Below are 16738 nucleotides of genomic sequence, written 5' to 3'. Positions count from 1 at the left end.
CAAGTGCCCTGGATTAAAACTGCCTCGTGTTTGCCTACAAGCACTGCTATCAGCCTTCTAATTGCACTGTAAACCGAGCCCGGTGACACAGGATGTTTATACGGCACGACGTTACGTTGGTTCGTGACAAAGGCTTATCACATGATGCCACAGCGTTAAATCCTCGCTGCAGTCATCTCCTGCTTGTGGGAGCACAAAGTGCTGCTACCATCAGAGCACAGGACACCTGACTGAAGAGCAGAACGTACAGCCCAAACGCTACCAAGCATATTTTTAACATAGAGTGTGTAACTAAATTAGGATATGTATGTATTTCCTGTTCATGTCAGGACATAGGCTTAAATTTCAGGTCTTGCAAAAAAATTCTCTCTTTTGTGTGTCTTTATTTAACAGCAGCCTTTACCCACTCAAAAATGCAGTGACCAGACCATCTGCAGAACCAAAGAGGCAGCGTACAGCTGCTGTGAGATGAAATGTTCAGCCACAGTTACAGTTGTTCTGCAGCCAATAAATCCATCTGTGGGTCTGAACATGTACATCTCATCTCCCCGGGGATGATCATCCAAATGACATCTGGCAAAAAGGTAGGTTACACTCCCCCAAATCCTGCTTTGCTTTAGCGGGGGACTTATTGCTATTGCCAAGACCTATTATTATTGTTTTCTATACAATCTGTGACTTCCAGAGATATAATGAATGTATAACTGGACATCTCTTCAGTCTCTTTTGGAAAGACAATTTAATGACAATGCGAAATAGATGCTAGGTAAACTTGAAGTCACTCCTGTGTACAGACTGCCCAGTACACTTCTTGCACGAGATACTTAACCCATGCTAACTTCTGTATTTTCAGTACTAATGGCAGCACTGAGCTTTTACTTTTCGTGCTGCAGAGCTGCTGGAATAATGGAGCACATAATTACATCCAGCCGCGCTTTAGTGCTCAGATTACAAAACCAGATTTCTGTGCCAGGCCCTCAGGAAGTAAGACGTGGGAGGAATCGGACAAATAACCTGCAATTATATTAATGCAGAGAGCAGGTCCTTCCCTTAAAAGCGATCAAATTCACTGAAGTGACTGTGTCTGGCTGATCACAGAGCCAGACATGACGCTTCAGCGGAGAAAAAAGCAATGCAGGAAGCAGATTACAGCAACGGCAGTTCTGGTGCCTCCGCATCCAGGTCTGGTTAGAAGTAGACGGAATGAAACAAAGCCCTCAGTGTGGAGGCACCGAACAGCACAGATGTGCCTGTATTACTATCGCTTACTCCTTTACTTTACAGGAACGAGCGGTGCTCGCATAGGCCACGTCTGTTCGGTTACAGCTCTGCGTGCAGGAGGGGTGTGCGGCGCTACCACTGCTTCCCCTTCCCAGGCTGGTTTCCTTCCAGCCCCGGCCACTGCCTGCAGCCTCGCACCCGGACCCACCCAGAGCTCGCTGAGCTGTCAGACACGGGCACCAGCCTGACACTGCTCAACTGCCACTCTACAGGAATTCGGATAAAGCAAACAGAGACTGACGGGGAAGCCAGAACTGAAGATGATTTTACTGAAAGGCTCGACACGGCTGGCTTTTCTTAAAACTACATTATCACGTGACGGCATTACAACATACTGACTTTTCTAGACCAAGAGCTCCTTAGGTAGCCCGCAGTGTTTGCGAGAAAGGACAAAACTCACAGTGGGAAGGAAGCTCCATTAACCCTTTCCTATGCAAGGAACTAAACAATCTTTTTCTGAACACTGTTTTTACCTCTTGTTATTAATGGACCTTTGCTCAAAATCTTTATGGCTTATTTCTCTTCCCTTCAATTTTCTTCAGCTTGTAAGTGTTACCCCTGCTCTTCAATGTGCCTTTCCTTATTGCTTCCTTTTCAGACTGCAAAGACGCTGAGAGATTGCACTCCTGGACACTTGTGCAACTGTGAAAATAAGTAATAACCTCTTGCAAAATTTGCAATAAGATCCCAGGGTCATGTAAATAAAATCTCCCAAATAATTGCCAGATTTTATACAAAATCTTATTTTTCTAATCTTGTCCAATTCCTGCTCCCCTAACCTGTTTTTCCTTCTTCTTCCTTTGCCATTCTTTGATCCAAGATTATCAGCATCTATTACTAGTACGAGTTCTGAGCCAGTGAGATAACAGAGACTACTCTGTCACTAGTTACCATTACCAACCCACCCCATATTTTATTCTGAATGTGCCTGCCTGGAGATATTCTGCACTCTGATTTACAGATGTGCTTGTGGGAATTTTCTTAAAAGCTGTGAGGTGTACATGTTTCCTAAGAAACAAATTTGGTCCTGGGGCACTGCTTTTGTTTGCCTTAATATCTCTCCTTATACTACTATTTATTCAAGTTCGTATTCTCATATTTACTTTAAGGCTCCTTTACGCCACTCTTACTCTATGTACACTGGGTAAACACAAGTGAACTTTTTAGGTATGCTGTGAGAGGCCGCATTGCAAATAAGCAATATTGCTCTTATAGCTATTTCCCAGCATTTTAACAAGCCATCAAACATGGGAGCTAGGAAAGATCTTAAGAAATTATCTCGTCCAACCTCCAGCTGCAGAGAACCTCAATTTCTCTCAAACTCTTCACCTTTTCTGTAACCCTCTGCGTATTTTTCCTGCAGCAACAGGCCTGGATACAGAGCACACAAATATTTCCAAGCTCAACTCTACATCAGCTCAGGCCCACCTCTGATCTGTAAGCAAACACGCTTTATCTATAAGCAACCTGCCCTTTCCCAACTCTGCCGCAGCAGGAATGCAGCCTCGTCCATTTCCAGGCAGAAGCTGTCAGACACAACCCTGTAGTTCTCCAAAACGCTGACTTTCTGCTCTTATTAATTTATCGATCTGCTTTACAGAATGTAGGTATTCAATCGTTTCATTTTTCCTATTAAACTCAACTTGCTTCTCTATAAATTTAATTTACAGAAAAACTTTTGAACTTGACAAGGACACCCTCCATTTCATGCAATTGATTTTTCCTCTGCGTGCATAATCTGGCTAGTCCAATGCCAAAACACAGACTTCACAAAAAGCAAAAAAATATTCCTCCTACTGTAAACACATCCAGCAGTTTATTACTGACTACGGTTTAGGTTAGCATAAATCACTGTATGCTTCTGTCCCCGGCCAGATACCATATTAAAAAAATCAGGACATATTTTTGTATCTACACAAAAGATATGGGACCGGAGCAGTTGGGAATATTCCCTGCTATTTTATCATCTGTTCCAGTCACTGTCAGCCAGCACGTAGCCCTCATTTTGACTTGTTATGTGACTGTTTTGACATTCCTCTGGTCTCACATCAACTTCCTAATCCCAGCCCTTTCAAGCTAATGCACGGCCGCATCGAGCAGCGGGGAGGACGGTCGCTGCCGCAGACGTAAGGTCTGTGAGTCCAGCCCACGCGCAAGCAGGTGCTGAAGTGAGAACGCCAGGGACGGGCTCCGGTTCCTCCTCACCTGCCCAGCCCCAGCTTCCCCTGCTCAGCAGGCTCTGGCTAGGACATTTAACTGCGCCGTGCTATCAGGAGCAGGGAATGAAAGGCAGGACAGAATAAGCCGTCCAAGAAAGGTCATTTCAAACGCGGCAGACAAGACTTCTTGCAGACCAAAACGTCAGCTGCACAGATCCTCCTGCTCCGTATCAAAGTGGAACGAACGTCTCCGCTGCCGGCGCCGTGGTGCTGGGAGCTGTGCGATCAGCCCGGCATGTAACAGGGTGCGGGCACAGTGAACCGGCCGAGGCTGCCCTGCTTTTTCTCTGTAATACAAAGACACTTTTCTGCTATCATTGTTTAGGACAGTTCAAGTTCAACACGCTCATCGTGACCTTCAGCCATCTGAGATAACAGCTCTGGTAGCTTCGGTGGGTAGATTTAGCGCAGATGTTCCTGACAGGCTCCCTGACGAGGCACAACACCCATGGCCAGCTTACAAAAAGGAATGGTTTTGAACCAAAAGAGAACAAACCTGAACCTGTCTCCCTCACTGCAGAGCATCTACTCCCAGTGAAAGTCCTGAACTCACCACGCACAGTAAGCCATCTGCTCTATTTATTATACCACAAAGATGTGGTCCAAAAATGAAAAAATCCCTAAGAGACCGTAAGAATACAGAGAAAAAATCAGTCTTGTCCCTCTCTGATATTCCATCTGTGCAGCTTTCCCCCAGAATTCTCTTTTAGCTGGCCCTTACAGATTAACCACTTGGGTACCAGCGATGGGTTTTCCAGCGTGTGTTGCGGCGCTAAGGGCAGCTGATCTATTCTGGGATGCTGACGGCGCCTTCATCCCCCCCAGCCAGCACAACTGCTCTGCGGCTCTCTGCTCGCTGCAATCCCTTTTTCTCTTCAACCCTCACTGCCCTCTTTCTCCATTCTGCTTTTCCCTTTCACCTTCTCTTCTGCCTCCACAAACTCATGCTGAACTTTCTCCGACCCAAGGAGGCTCAAAACAAACAGAAGCTTGTGAATTATTAACAGCGTAGACTATAAATAGTGCATTTTTAATGACAGCCGGACCACCGGGATGCATGCACTACTGCACAGATCAGCTACTTGGCCTGATGTCATTGCCCTGAAGTGTCCCCTCACCTGCCATTTGTCATGGGTACTCCACAGAAGAGCAACTGTGGAGAGGAGGGACAGAAGCCCTGGGCCTGAAAAGCACCACGGGCTCTTCTAGTACTTTGCCATGTATTTTACACTCCCTGGGCTGATCTGGCTTCCAGAGGTCTGTGCACGATCCAAACAACCACAACAGAAATACAGCCTGGTGGTCCCCGAACAGAAACCCTCACTGGGACAGCCTGCACAAACTGAATGGGGATCTGCACAGTGAGCAGAGCATGGGTGGAAACTGATCACTATTCTCTGCTGATCCATACTAGGATTCATTAACTGGAATGAACAACCTTTTCGTGGCAGAAACCTTCCAGCAGAAAGCCATAGCAATGGAAATGAAGCACCACTAGTGCCCTGCTGAGAGTCCTGCAAATGCGTGGAAGGCAGGGAACACGTGACGCAGACACCTAGACTCATTTTACAACTCCAGATAGAACGACAAATGCATACATCCCCATTTCTATAGAAGCAGCACATCCCCATTTCTATACAAGCAGCACAGTCCCTTACTTGGAATGCACCCAGATTTCAGATGGATTTCCTAGTCCAGCCTGGTAACTGACTGAGTCAAAAAGACTTCCACAAAGCTGATTAAAAACACAAATCATAAATCAGTTAAAAAATTCAAAGACGAAAAAACAAACGCAATTTGTGTAACCAGATTCACCGTGTCAGTATACAGGAATGTTGAATAAGCAGATTCTGGTGTTTCAGCAGCCTGAGGAAAAGCCCCGTAACCTGGATCTTTGAAAGTATTTAAGACAGGCAGACAACAAAAGTCCTCTTTCATTTGTGAAAGCTTACAGCAGTGTGTAAAGTCTTGATGGAGAAAGATGGCACTGAGCTTATTAGCCTCCCAGCTGAACAGTGCTGTGCAGACTTGGCAGCTGCATCCGCATAGGAGGATAATGGAAAACACATAAATCAGCCCTGAGTCATCTGCACAGTCTTACAGGCCCTTGCAACATGTGACTGTGTGGGGTATGCGGCCTGGTGCCACCCTTGATTCCACAGCTATGCCTCACCAGGAACCCGCAGCGAAAATCATCCAAAAAGTCATCCAGTTTGCTGCACTTACAAGGACAATAAGTATGGCAAGGACTCTGAGAAGCAAAGCGTGGATTCTTTCTCTCTCCAAGTTTTGACTGATTTTTAAAAAGATACGCTTTACCGGCCAGGACAGTTCAGTCAGCAGCATGCAGACAGAACCCAGCCTTCTACCTCTGCTACCTTGGCCTCAGACATGAGACAACAGTGCTTCCAGGCAGGCACGAAGAGAGAAGGTGTTGGTAACGTCTCCAGGACAGCTTGTGACACCAAACAATTTCTAATGCACTTGCAAAAACCTGGGATTTTGCATATCACAATTTGTCTCTGTGTCCATAAGACACAAACTACAGCCTGGGAAGGTCAAAGACTGGCAGCTGGACCGCGGTGTTGTACAGGCTGAACAACGGGGTAGCTGCTGGAAACCCCCGTGCAGTGCTAGACAGTGCCCCAGGTTACACGGGATTCCTGCGTCACACAGAGACCAGACTAAGCAATCATCTCTTCTAGCCCTCAGATCTGTTACATGAATGAACAGAAAGCACACTCAGGAAGAAACACCAACTACTGAAGCAGAAGTTACAAAAATACAGAAACTTACAGAAATAATAAATTGACAAATACTTTGCTTCTTTTAAGAAAGTGAGCAAGAAGGCCAGTAACATGGCAACAGCCCTACAAAGCTGTGTAACTTGACTGCTATCTTTCCTGGCTGTAACAGCCCCCCAAGGTAAGCAAACAGAACCCAGCCTTATCCTGGCTGCAGGTGAGGCTCAGACCCCCGGGAGAACTCTTACAACGTGAGTCATCTCAGCTACGAGATGGCCTGGTTCAAACGTTCACGACTCATGTGTAACTCCAAGGCAGCATTTCACAATGGCTACGGATCTGCCTTGTTATGAGAAGTTGGGGAGTTATGTGGAGACAGCTGGTCAGGGCTTTTCCATCTGCAGGCAGCAGAGGATGGATAGAGCAGGAGCAGCGTTACGCTGCCAGGAAGCCCTGGGACAGGTCAGTGCTAGGATGGGCCAAGAGAGTACCAAACAAGTGTTGGGACCTACTCAGACATACTCAGAACTTCTTCCTGCTCATTTCTTTAACACTGTTTTACTACATGATTTAAAAAATGCTCTGCTGGCCTTGATTGCACAAGGGTAATATCTGTTGCTACAGCAGAATAGCTAAACCCTATGGCTACTTCAGTGTTTCCACCAGCAGGGCCACTACTTTGGAATGAAATCATCGTTATTAGCTGCAGTTAATTATACTATGTGCTGTCTTGAAGTACAAAGAGAGAGCATGGAAAGAAGTCTTAGAAAAGGGGCAGAACTTAGATGTGCAAAAGGAGAATGGGGAAAAGGAAGGGAAAGAATACGCAGACCTTAAGACAAAACCACACAGAACGAGGTGGCCTCGGGGACAAGTAGTTTATGGGCAACTCGATTAACCTTAACTATACATTTAAAAGTTGAGCATAAACCAGATCTTGCTGGATCTAGACAGTGAACTGTACAGTTTTATAACGAAACATCAGGAGAGTAGGAAAATCCCAAGAATTTTCCAGCTCCTGGTTAGGGAAGATAGAATCAAGCGTGCAGGTCAGTATCACACACACGTTCTGCAACGCATTCATATAAGCTTTCGCATACTTTTTGTTTTACGTGTTGCCTTGCAGTCCCACAGTCAACAGACATCAAGGATGTCACAACGTGCCTTAGAAGATAATGGAGATGACCTCTGTCCAAGGCAGGGAGGCAGGAGCCAGGCTAGCGCAGGCTTAGCCCGCTCCCAGGGTCAAGAGGTGACCCGGAGGGGCCTGTGGGGTGGCTAAAACGGGCGGCACCCGCGGGCCTCGCCACGACAGCACCACAGCCCGGTTTTCCTCCCAGGCACGACGGGCCAGGCTGTATTTTAAGCACATCCAGGACGTTTTTACAGCGAAGGCAGGGCTCCCGTCAGGCCGCGTGCTTTGACCGCCTCAAGGAACGCGCGCTGGTTTTGCAGAGCGAGCTCCGGCGGGCGGGGAGGGCCGGGCCCGCTCGGGACGGCGGCAGGAGGGGCGCGGGCAGGACGGGACGAGGCACCGGGGATCAGAGACGGGCGGCGGGGGCCCGGGGCCGGCCGGCAGCGGGGGGCGAGGCGCAGGCCGTGCTGGCGGCCGGGGCGCAGCGAAGAGGGAGGCCGGAGGAGGCCGGGGGAGGCCGCCCGTCCCCCGCCCGCCCGCGGGGCGAGGCCGCCCCTCCCCGCCGCGCTACTCCCCGTGCCGCCGCCGCCATTTTGTCCCAGTGCCTGCGCCCCGGCGAGCGGCGGTCGGTCGCTCTCCCTCAGCCGCGCCCGCTCGCGCCGCAGGTCCCCGCTCCGCGCCCGAGCCGTTCCGAAGGGCGGCCCCGTCGATGGCCAGCTTTCCCCCGAGGGTCAACGAGAAGCTCATCGGTGAGGGGCGGCCGGGCCGAGCGGGCCGGGGGGGCGGGAGCGGGCCGGGCGGGGCGCGGGGGGGCCGCCGGGCTCCCAGCCGGGCTCCCCGCCTGCCGCTGCCGGCAGCGCCCGGGCACCGAGCGGCCGCGATCGTGGCGGGGCCGAGGGCCGCCGGGTGCCGGCCGCTCGCCCGCGTTCCCCCCGCTGTGGCGGCGCGGCGAAGGCCCCGGTCCGTGTGCGCGGCCGGCTGTGCGGCCGTAGGGACTTAACCTCCTTTGCAGCTGAGGCTTGCTCGTTTGCTTGGTTATATTGTGACCGTAAGACAAATAAAAGCAAAATAATTAACGTTTCGCCTGGTTCCTCTGTAACTTTTTAAAATATGCTGAATTTATTTCTTAATGGAATTTCCTCTTTGTTTTCTTTTCAGCACGATCACGTACTGTAGGAGAACTGTTAGCCCCCACTTCTCCTTTTGACAAGAAGTGTGGACGTGAGAACTGGACTGTTGCGTTTGCTCCCGATGGATCTTACTTTGCTTGGTCACAAGGGCATCGCATAGTGAAGCTGGTCCCCTGGTCCCAGTGCCTTAATAACTTGTAAGATAAAACCATACAGCTCTTAAACTGAAAGCTTAAGAATTTCCAAATAGAAGATAATGTTTAATAGATTCAAACTCATATATTGTCTCTTTAAGCCTTGACATCTTAGGAAAAAAATAGTTCTTTAAAGTACTAGCCATTATCTCCTTCTCTGTGGCCAGCCAGAGAAACAATTGTATTGCAAATTCACAACGGAGTAATTTACTAATTCAGTCAAGTGCTCTAAAATAAGCGGAAGTTAGAACGAACATGGAATTTTGAAAACTAAAGCAGATCTGGGCTCTTACATTTCCTATCAGAGAGCTATTTTATTTTTACCTTCTAGGAATTTACTTAAAGGCAGACCCCTTCTATTATTATTCACTTTAGAGTGAAAGTTAAGTTCCAAAAGATGTTTTATTTTCAGCTGTAGGTTACATTTTAAAGAAGTTAGTATCTAGCAGTTGAATCTTTGTACTTAGTTAAGTTTTGCTTCCATTGTTCCCAGCAAATCCCTTTTTTTGTTTTCCTGTTGCTGGTGACGGTTTAGTTGTTTTTCATATGCTGGTTTCAATGTCTCATCCCAGTTTTCCATGAACGTAAGTGAATTGCAGGGAACTTCTTGCTTATTTAGCAGGAAGTGTTAGACATTTTTGTAGCTTATTTTGTCTGTAAATGCTTGTAATGTTTTTCAAAGTGAGTTAATATGTTTCTACAGAGGTGAAGACATGGACAGTCTTTGTAGAAGTTTTCCAAGGGTTAATAATTCTTGACAGTTATAAGAAAACCCAGCTTTTATAATTTGAAAGTAAAAATGCATTCTTATGGGCCTCCATGCGTGTACGTCATGGCAACTCACAGATTTCATTACATCTTAAAGACCTTTCTGTTCTATTGCATTCTGAATGTCACACGATATGTAGCTACTTATTTTTAAAGACTCTTTATGTTCTTCTTGTTTGTTTTGCAGCTTGTTGCATGGCACAAAGAATGTTGCAAATTCTATCAGTACAAGACTTGCAAGACAGAACAGTGACAGTGGTCAGAAAAATAAGCCCTGTGAACATATAATAGACTGTGGTGATATTGTATGGAGTCTTGCTTTTGGGTCTTCGGTGCCTGAGAAGCAGAGTCGCTGTGTGAATATAGAATGGCATCGTTTCAAATTTGGGCAAGACCAGCTTCTACTTGCAACAGGCTTGAACAATGGGCGCATCAAGATATGGGATGTATATACAGGTAGAGTGTGTGAGGGGAAGTTGGCATGTCAGTGTCACTTTATGCAGTAGGAACATTAATACGCAGAAAAAATTGTTTACAGAATTTTAATTGGGAGTTGACTCTTGAATACAAATTAAGTATTTTTGAAATAATGAACTGCAACTAGGAACATCTGATACTGCTAGAGGAAGGAACAGACTCAGGTCATGCTTTGAGATGTAAGTGATGTAAGAGAAAGCCTTGGTGCTGCAAAATGGCTAAGTATGTGATTGATTTCAGGCATATTGGTTGTTTAGTCCGAAATGTTCTTCTGGATTGTAGTTTTAAAATACTTTCAAACAACGGAAACTTCAACAACAAGAAGTTACTCTCTGTTCTTGAGTATGGGGAAGGACGTATGTCAATAAGTATCTTGTGTTTTTTAAAAAGTTAATATTGTTTCAAATACTGTTTTCATGTAACAGGAAAACTCCTCCTTAACCTGATGGACCATACAGAAGTTGTTAGAGATTTAACCTTTGCCCCAGATGGCAGCCTGATTTTAGTGTCTGCATCCAGAGACAAAACACTGAGAGTGTGGGACCTGAAAGATGACGGTATGCATTTTAAGTTCATCTGCTGTAACACGTAGAAGTATGCACATACTCTCCTCATTTATTGCTATAAACACAGGTCAGGCTTTCTTTTCAAAAAAAATCCTTCTATTAGTCTCTTAATCTGTATGTTCTCTTGAAATTCTGTATCTATATGTACTCTAAAGGTACAAGCTGGTACTGAGTTAAATTAAAACAGTACATGAAGTGACTTTTCAATAGGGACCTAGGATTTAGAAGCTGCAGAATATTTATTTCTATGTAGACTGACACTGCAAGATCTTGTTAGGAAAGAGCATAAAATTTTAAAAAGAAAAAATAGGAAATATTTTTCATATTGAATATGTAGTATTTAACCAATTCTTATGGGACTAGAGTGTCTTTTTTTTTTTTTTTCCCCAGGAAATATGATGAAAGTGTTGAGAGGACATCAGAACTGGGTATATGGTTGTGCATTCTCTCCAGACTCTTCCATTCTCTGTTCTGTTGGAGCTAGTAAAGCAGTATGTGTCAGAGTTTCTTGTTCATTAAATCTACTGAATTGTATGCATAATCATTTTAAATCTCAGTTAACATTAAGCTTGTGCTCGGTGTCATGAACTTCTAATGTTTTACGATGATGTAAAAGTGCATGAAATTAAACTAGCAAATGGTGCATTAAGACACTGATCTATGAATTGAACTTGCACTGCTTTTAGTTGAAGAAACTTTAAGCATTCTTTGAGAAATAGTCCTGCACATGTTCATAGTATAAAATCAAAGAAGACTAAAGCTTCCAGTGTTATAAGATACTTAGACTAATGCATAAAACTATTTTATTATTGATTTTATCCTTTCTATTTCCTGCTCAATGCAAAGGACTTTTCAAAGTCTGAGCCAGTCATGGTATCTCCTGCTGAACAAAAATACTTCGTGTTCTTGAATACAAATGGCACTCGTGTCTAAAAGATGTAGAATGAAGAACAGCATAGTGGTTTTGTTTACAGCTGTATTGTAATGCCCTGCTAGAGAACTGAAAGCAGTGCAGGTAAAGCACATATACAATAAGCTGCTTTTCTTGGCACTGAAAAATTAGGATAAAAGAGAAAAGGGAAGTCAGTTTAGTTACAGGGGCTTTTTGGGTAGTTTAATGAAGCGTAGCGATGCTGAATAAAAAGCACAATTCAATCATTGAGTACTACTTTGTATGGATGACTGTTCGAATGCATTTTATACTTTAAATCATCAGTGCAGATTTGATAGAGAATAGTTGAGTTTGGGGTTTTGTTTTTTCTTTAAATAGAGCAGATGTGGATGTATACATTGATATCTTTAGGCTGTGTGTTTTCCATAAGCTTCTTGCTTTCCCTGTCACAGGTGGTGGCAGCAATATTGGTGTGATTGAGGTTAAGCTGGCACCACTCACACAGGAGCACAATGGTGTTAGCTGGGCAGAAAGAGTGGCATCTCTGGCTACCAGGCTGGGGGCGAACTTTACCATAGGATGAAGTAACCTTGCATTCGACTGCAAGGTGTACTGTACGTACGCAGGTGCTGGTTGATGTCCACTTTCTGCTTTCTTTCTTTCTTTTTTCTTTTTTTTTTTTTTTAAATTTTCCCAGCAGTGAAACACTGACTCCTAAAATGTAGTTTCCAGTTTTATGGAATGTTGGGGTCTTAGAGGAATTGGTCAACACGTTTATAACTGATTGTAAAATGGTTCAGTTGTAGGAAGTATGTGAGGCACTAAGGCCATGTTTGCTTTGGTCAAACATACATATTTATCCAAGATGCCTGCACTTAATCTGTGCAGTAAGACTGAGTCAGGGGAAAAAAATCAAGAACCCTAATGAGCTCTTTCAGGGATATATCTTATGCTAAAGACTTACATTTTCTATAAACTTATGATTCAGTACATATAGATTGTTCTATTAAGTAATTCTGCACAGTCTTTATTTTGATTATATATAATGTACAACTGCATGTAAAATCCCAGAATATTATAATCTTTTACCAATGTATATAATACAATATGCAATTGGCCGGGTAAATTGTAATCTTAATGTTTTGTTTTGTTTTTTTAATTGTTGACTTGATTTAAAATGCATAAATTCTTTCTAATAATGTGGTTAGACTTCCCTGTTGTTTTGCCAAAGACATAACTTTTGGCTGTGAAAATTCTCTTTGCTTGCAGTATCTGTTTCTCTTCCTAGGCTGACGTTGGTGATCCAAGCCAATTGTAAACAAGTGATCTTAAACTCAAAGGGATGCCACTGGAGTAACAATATGTTAACCTTACGTTTTCTGTCTGTATATTTCTTAAAATTTTGGTAGTTACTGAAAAGAGGGGACTGTAGAGTTTAACCCTATTTATTTCTGCATATTTTAATAAAATAGTTTTGTAATACATGAATTTCAGTAAGCTACATGGTTAAATTGTGTTGCCTTTATCTTATATTTTGGCTTATTTTGTTAATAACATTTAACAAACTTGAATTAGAACTTGCATGTCTGCTTTAATTATTTTTTTTTTAAAATTGATTTTAATCTGAGTATGACACTGAGCATATTTCTTAATTTTAGTAATTCATAATGCCTGATTTTAATATAATCCTAAATAAGACTACCAGCTATACTTAAAAAAAAAAAAAAAAAAGTAAATGTTTAATTGCTTCTTTGAGCAGAGCTATAACATTAGCTTATTTAATTGCAGGTTTTTCTCTGGGATATGGATAAATACTCCATGATACGGAAACTTGAGGGACATCACAATGATGTTGTAGCTTGTGAGTTTTCTCCTGATGGAGCTTTACTGGCTACTGCATCTTACGATACTCGTGTCTATGTCTGGGATCCATATATTGGAGTTATTCTTATGGAATTTGGGTAAGTGAACTAGTCAAATCTGGAAACTTTCTCCTAGAATGAAGGTGACTGCTAAAAATAATTGGTTTAATGCAACTGACTGATAACTAGACTTGGGAGAAAATCACAGCAGTGGTCGATGGAAAACCTAAAATGGTAGAACAGCAGAGTTTTTCCTCTGAGACAGAATTTAAGAGTTTTCAATAAAGCTGAAATGTTCAGTACTAAAAAAGATACAGTAGTTCAATATGCACTCTTGATTTCACAGTTAAAATACTCAATGCATTTTTTTCTTCCTCAGCTTTACCAGTCATAGCTGAAGGAAAGCATTCCATAGTTCTTAAATATTATGATGTTAGCTAAGTTTCTTTTTATCTCCAGGCATCTGTTTCCCCCTCCTACTCCAATATTTGCTGGAGGTGCAAATGACCGTTGGGTTAGATCAGTATCTTTTAGTCACGATGGACTACATATTGCAAGCCTTGCCGATGATAAGTAAGTATGAAGAAAGATTTGTTGGACTCCTTTAATTCTTCCCATATGATATGAACTTTTAAATAACGTCAGCTTTTTTTTTTTTTTTTTTTTTTTTAACTGGGAAATGATGTTTAGCGGTCTTGGTAAAAGTAGATGAGTTGTCTGGTATATGTTCATGTTCATTCTGAACGTAGAAAAAAATGAGTTGTGTACAGGGTGAATGATCTGAATAACTGAAGCATGTTAACAACTGAAAATAGAAAAAGAGGGGTTGTAAACAATGTAAATGTAAGTGGAGATAATAATGCAGTGAAGTCTCTTGTAGTTTTAGATTCCAAAATTAAATGAAAAGTACTCAATGGTCTGGTATTCAGTTTCTGCTAACAGTGCCACTCATGTTTTGAAGAACCATATGTTAAGCATATGAAGAATGCTTCCTCAAGATGACAGCAAGAGTATTAAACTATCTACAAGAGGACTGCTTAATTATTTTCTTTTTTAATTTAAGATGAGCATCGTTGGGATTTCCTAGCTTATATGACGACATTGAAGAGAGACTTTGAAAATCTTTAGGTTATTATTTTCTGCTGATGAAGGCAACCTTTTATTTTAATTGGCAGAGCTTGAATGGTTGAAGAAATAAAAATCGAGGTGTATATCAGGAATGAAGAAGTCATAATATTTCAGGCCAAATCTGAAACACGTATACTTACAAAATTCAGGCAGTTTTATAAACATTTTAATATCAGACCAGTTTATTGTGCAGCATCAGAGAAAATATGAGATCAGAATAGACATTTAATTCTAACTTACTACTTCATTCTTTGATTTTCAGAATGGTAAGATTCTGGAGAATTGATGAAGAGTACCCTGTACAAGTTGCACCTCTGAACAATGGGCTCTGCTGCACCTTTTCTACTGATGGCAGTGTTCTAGCTGCAGGGCAAGTATATGCATTTCCCTCCACCCGCCTGAAATGTTTAAGTAACACAAAAGGTTGAAAACATTGGCTAAGTGTTCTTAAAAAACCTTCGATTGTGACTTGCAGCTTGATGCTTTTGACTTTGCTTTACTTTTGGTTCTATTTGTTTAAACATGCCTGGAATAGCAGTAAAATATGGAGGCTGATAAACCCATTTCTTATCTTTGAGAATAAATAAAATACAGACCCTCAAACGTGGATTGGAGTGCGACCATTAGGAAATCTAGTGCAGTTATTCTGTTGCAGGTGCTATAGCTGTTGGAAGATCAAACCTTTCATAGATAATCAGCACGTTGTTGTGCTGCTCTAGCTAGAACTAAGCAACAGTTTAAAGCTTATTCCCCCTAACCACGTACGTGAGGATTTGTACCAAACTGAAATCTTTCAAGTGGGATAATTGTACAGTTGTGTTTGTTGGGGGTTGTTTCATTTTGGTTTATTTATTTACTCCTTTTTGCTGTGCAGGACACAGGATGGCAGTGTGTACTTCTGGGCAACTCCGAGACAAGTTTCAAGTCTCCAACATCTATGTCGTATGGCAATTCGAAGAGTGATGCCAACCAGCCAAGTCAAGAACTTGCCTATCCCATCAAAAGTGGTGGAGTTTCTCTGTTACCAGATTTGAACAGACACATGCATGGGGGGGGAGGGGGGGGAGAAGAAAAAAGTAAAAATAAAAAAAATCAAACTGGCAGACAGCCCAGCTGCTAAAACTGGCTAAACACTTTAAAGAATCCTCAAACTTCACAGCCTTTATGCTTAAAACTCTACAGGTTTTGAAGAGCTATTTAAAGTGATACCATAAATACTATATTGTCAAAATGCCTGACAGTTAAGTTTTTAATATTTATAGTAAACACAGTAAAAGTATTCCTGATGTTCTCAGTTTTCTAAAATGTAACTGTGAAAACATGTACATACATAGACATAAGCTGCTACGTGCTATCGGTGTACCTTTAAAATTGCTTTTATGATTTTTAATGTGTATCATGTATATATTGCTTTGGTAGAGCCATGAGATGCATCTGTGCTGTAAAGTGGAAGCATAGCTATTATTCTGGGACGTCAAGTTAGAAAAAATATTGACTTAAGGAGGCTTAACTGCTCTGTGTGTATGTACATTGGTTGGGGTTCAGGTAACTGATCCACTGTTACGAATTCATGTTAGTTTATTTCATGAAGAGGTACAGCTTGGCCTTTTAGAGCAATGTATGGTGAAGGGAAGTAGGTTAAGGTAGTAGGGAATGGAGCATATCTAATGTAAACCCAGGAATTTTGCCTGTGTGTCAGCTAAAAGTAGGCCTTACGTTCCATATCAGCAAAACAGGTTAAATTTCAGTATTGGGCAGTGTTAAAGAAATATTTCCTTACATTTCTAGAAATCTAACTACTGTATTATTGCCTGATACTTTGTCTGTAATGAGAGAAGTTTACAGACTCAGTTTATTATTCTTTGACCCTATAATATCTCTTTGGGGTGATTATCGGTTAATGGCCAAAGATCAGCAAAATACTTGTTTTTGCCTTCTGTTATTTATCTGTACCTGCAGATATAAAGAATGTATGCATTGCATAAAATGCCTGATTATATATATTTTTGTTGAATTTTTTTATTAAAAACTTGTATAAAAGTGGTTTCTGATACTGCATCTGGTGGCTGATTTATCAACACTATCTGCATGCAATAGTTCTAGTGAGAATTTACTATTGCAGCTGTTAGGTAGTTTTTCTTTTCAGGATCATAGCCTTGGTGAAGCTTATGGGGGGGAGCCACAGCAAGATCAACCTTTTAATGTGGAGCAGGTCAAAAGCATATGGTGATGTAAGTGTTCCTGGGCTCCTGAATGGTACAGAACGTAGGAAAGAGAGTTCTGACTGCCACCCTCCTCCATGGTTGCTACAGGCTGTAAAAATGCATAAACTGAACGTTGTT

At 42.6% G+C, this 16738-nt stretch overlaps 1 protein-coding gene across 1 annotated transcript; it reads left to right on the top strand.

Annotated features, from left to right (window-relative positions):
• The first annotated feature begins 7824 nt into the window (after positions 1–7824).
• Positions 7825–16452, top strand: WSB1 (WD repeat and SOCS box containing 1). Its single transcript, XM_083806094.1, has 9 exons — positions 7825–8128; positions 8538–8706; positions 9659–9927; positions 10374–10505; positions 10905–11005; positions 13195–13367; positions 13728–13841; positions 14659–14766; positions 15271–16452. Exons 1-9 carry the CDS (start codon positions 8089–8091, stop codon positions 15428–15430), a joined length of 1266 nt encoding a protein of 421 aa, XP_083662220.1. The 5' UTR covers positions 7825–8088; the 3' UTR covers positions 15431–16452.
• The last annotated feature ends 286 nt before the right edge of the window (positions 16453–16738 follow it).

This window comes from Anser anser (genome assembly GCF_964211835.1).
Source record: "Anser anser genome assembly, chromosome: 20".
In the NCBI taxonomy this organism is placed as follows: Eukaryota; Metazoa; Chordata; class Aves; order Anseriformes; family Anatidae; genus Anser; species Anser anser.
This window is presented reverse-complemented; position numbering and strand designations above follow the sequence as displayed.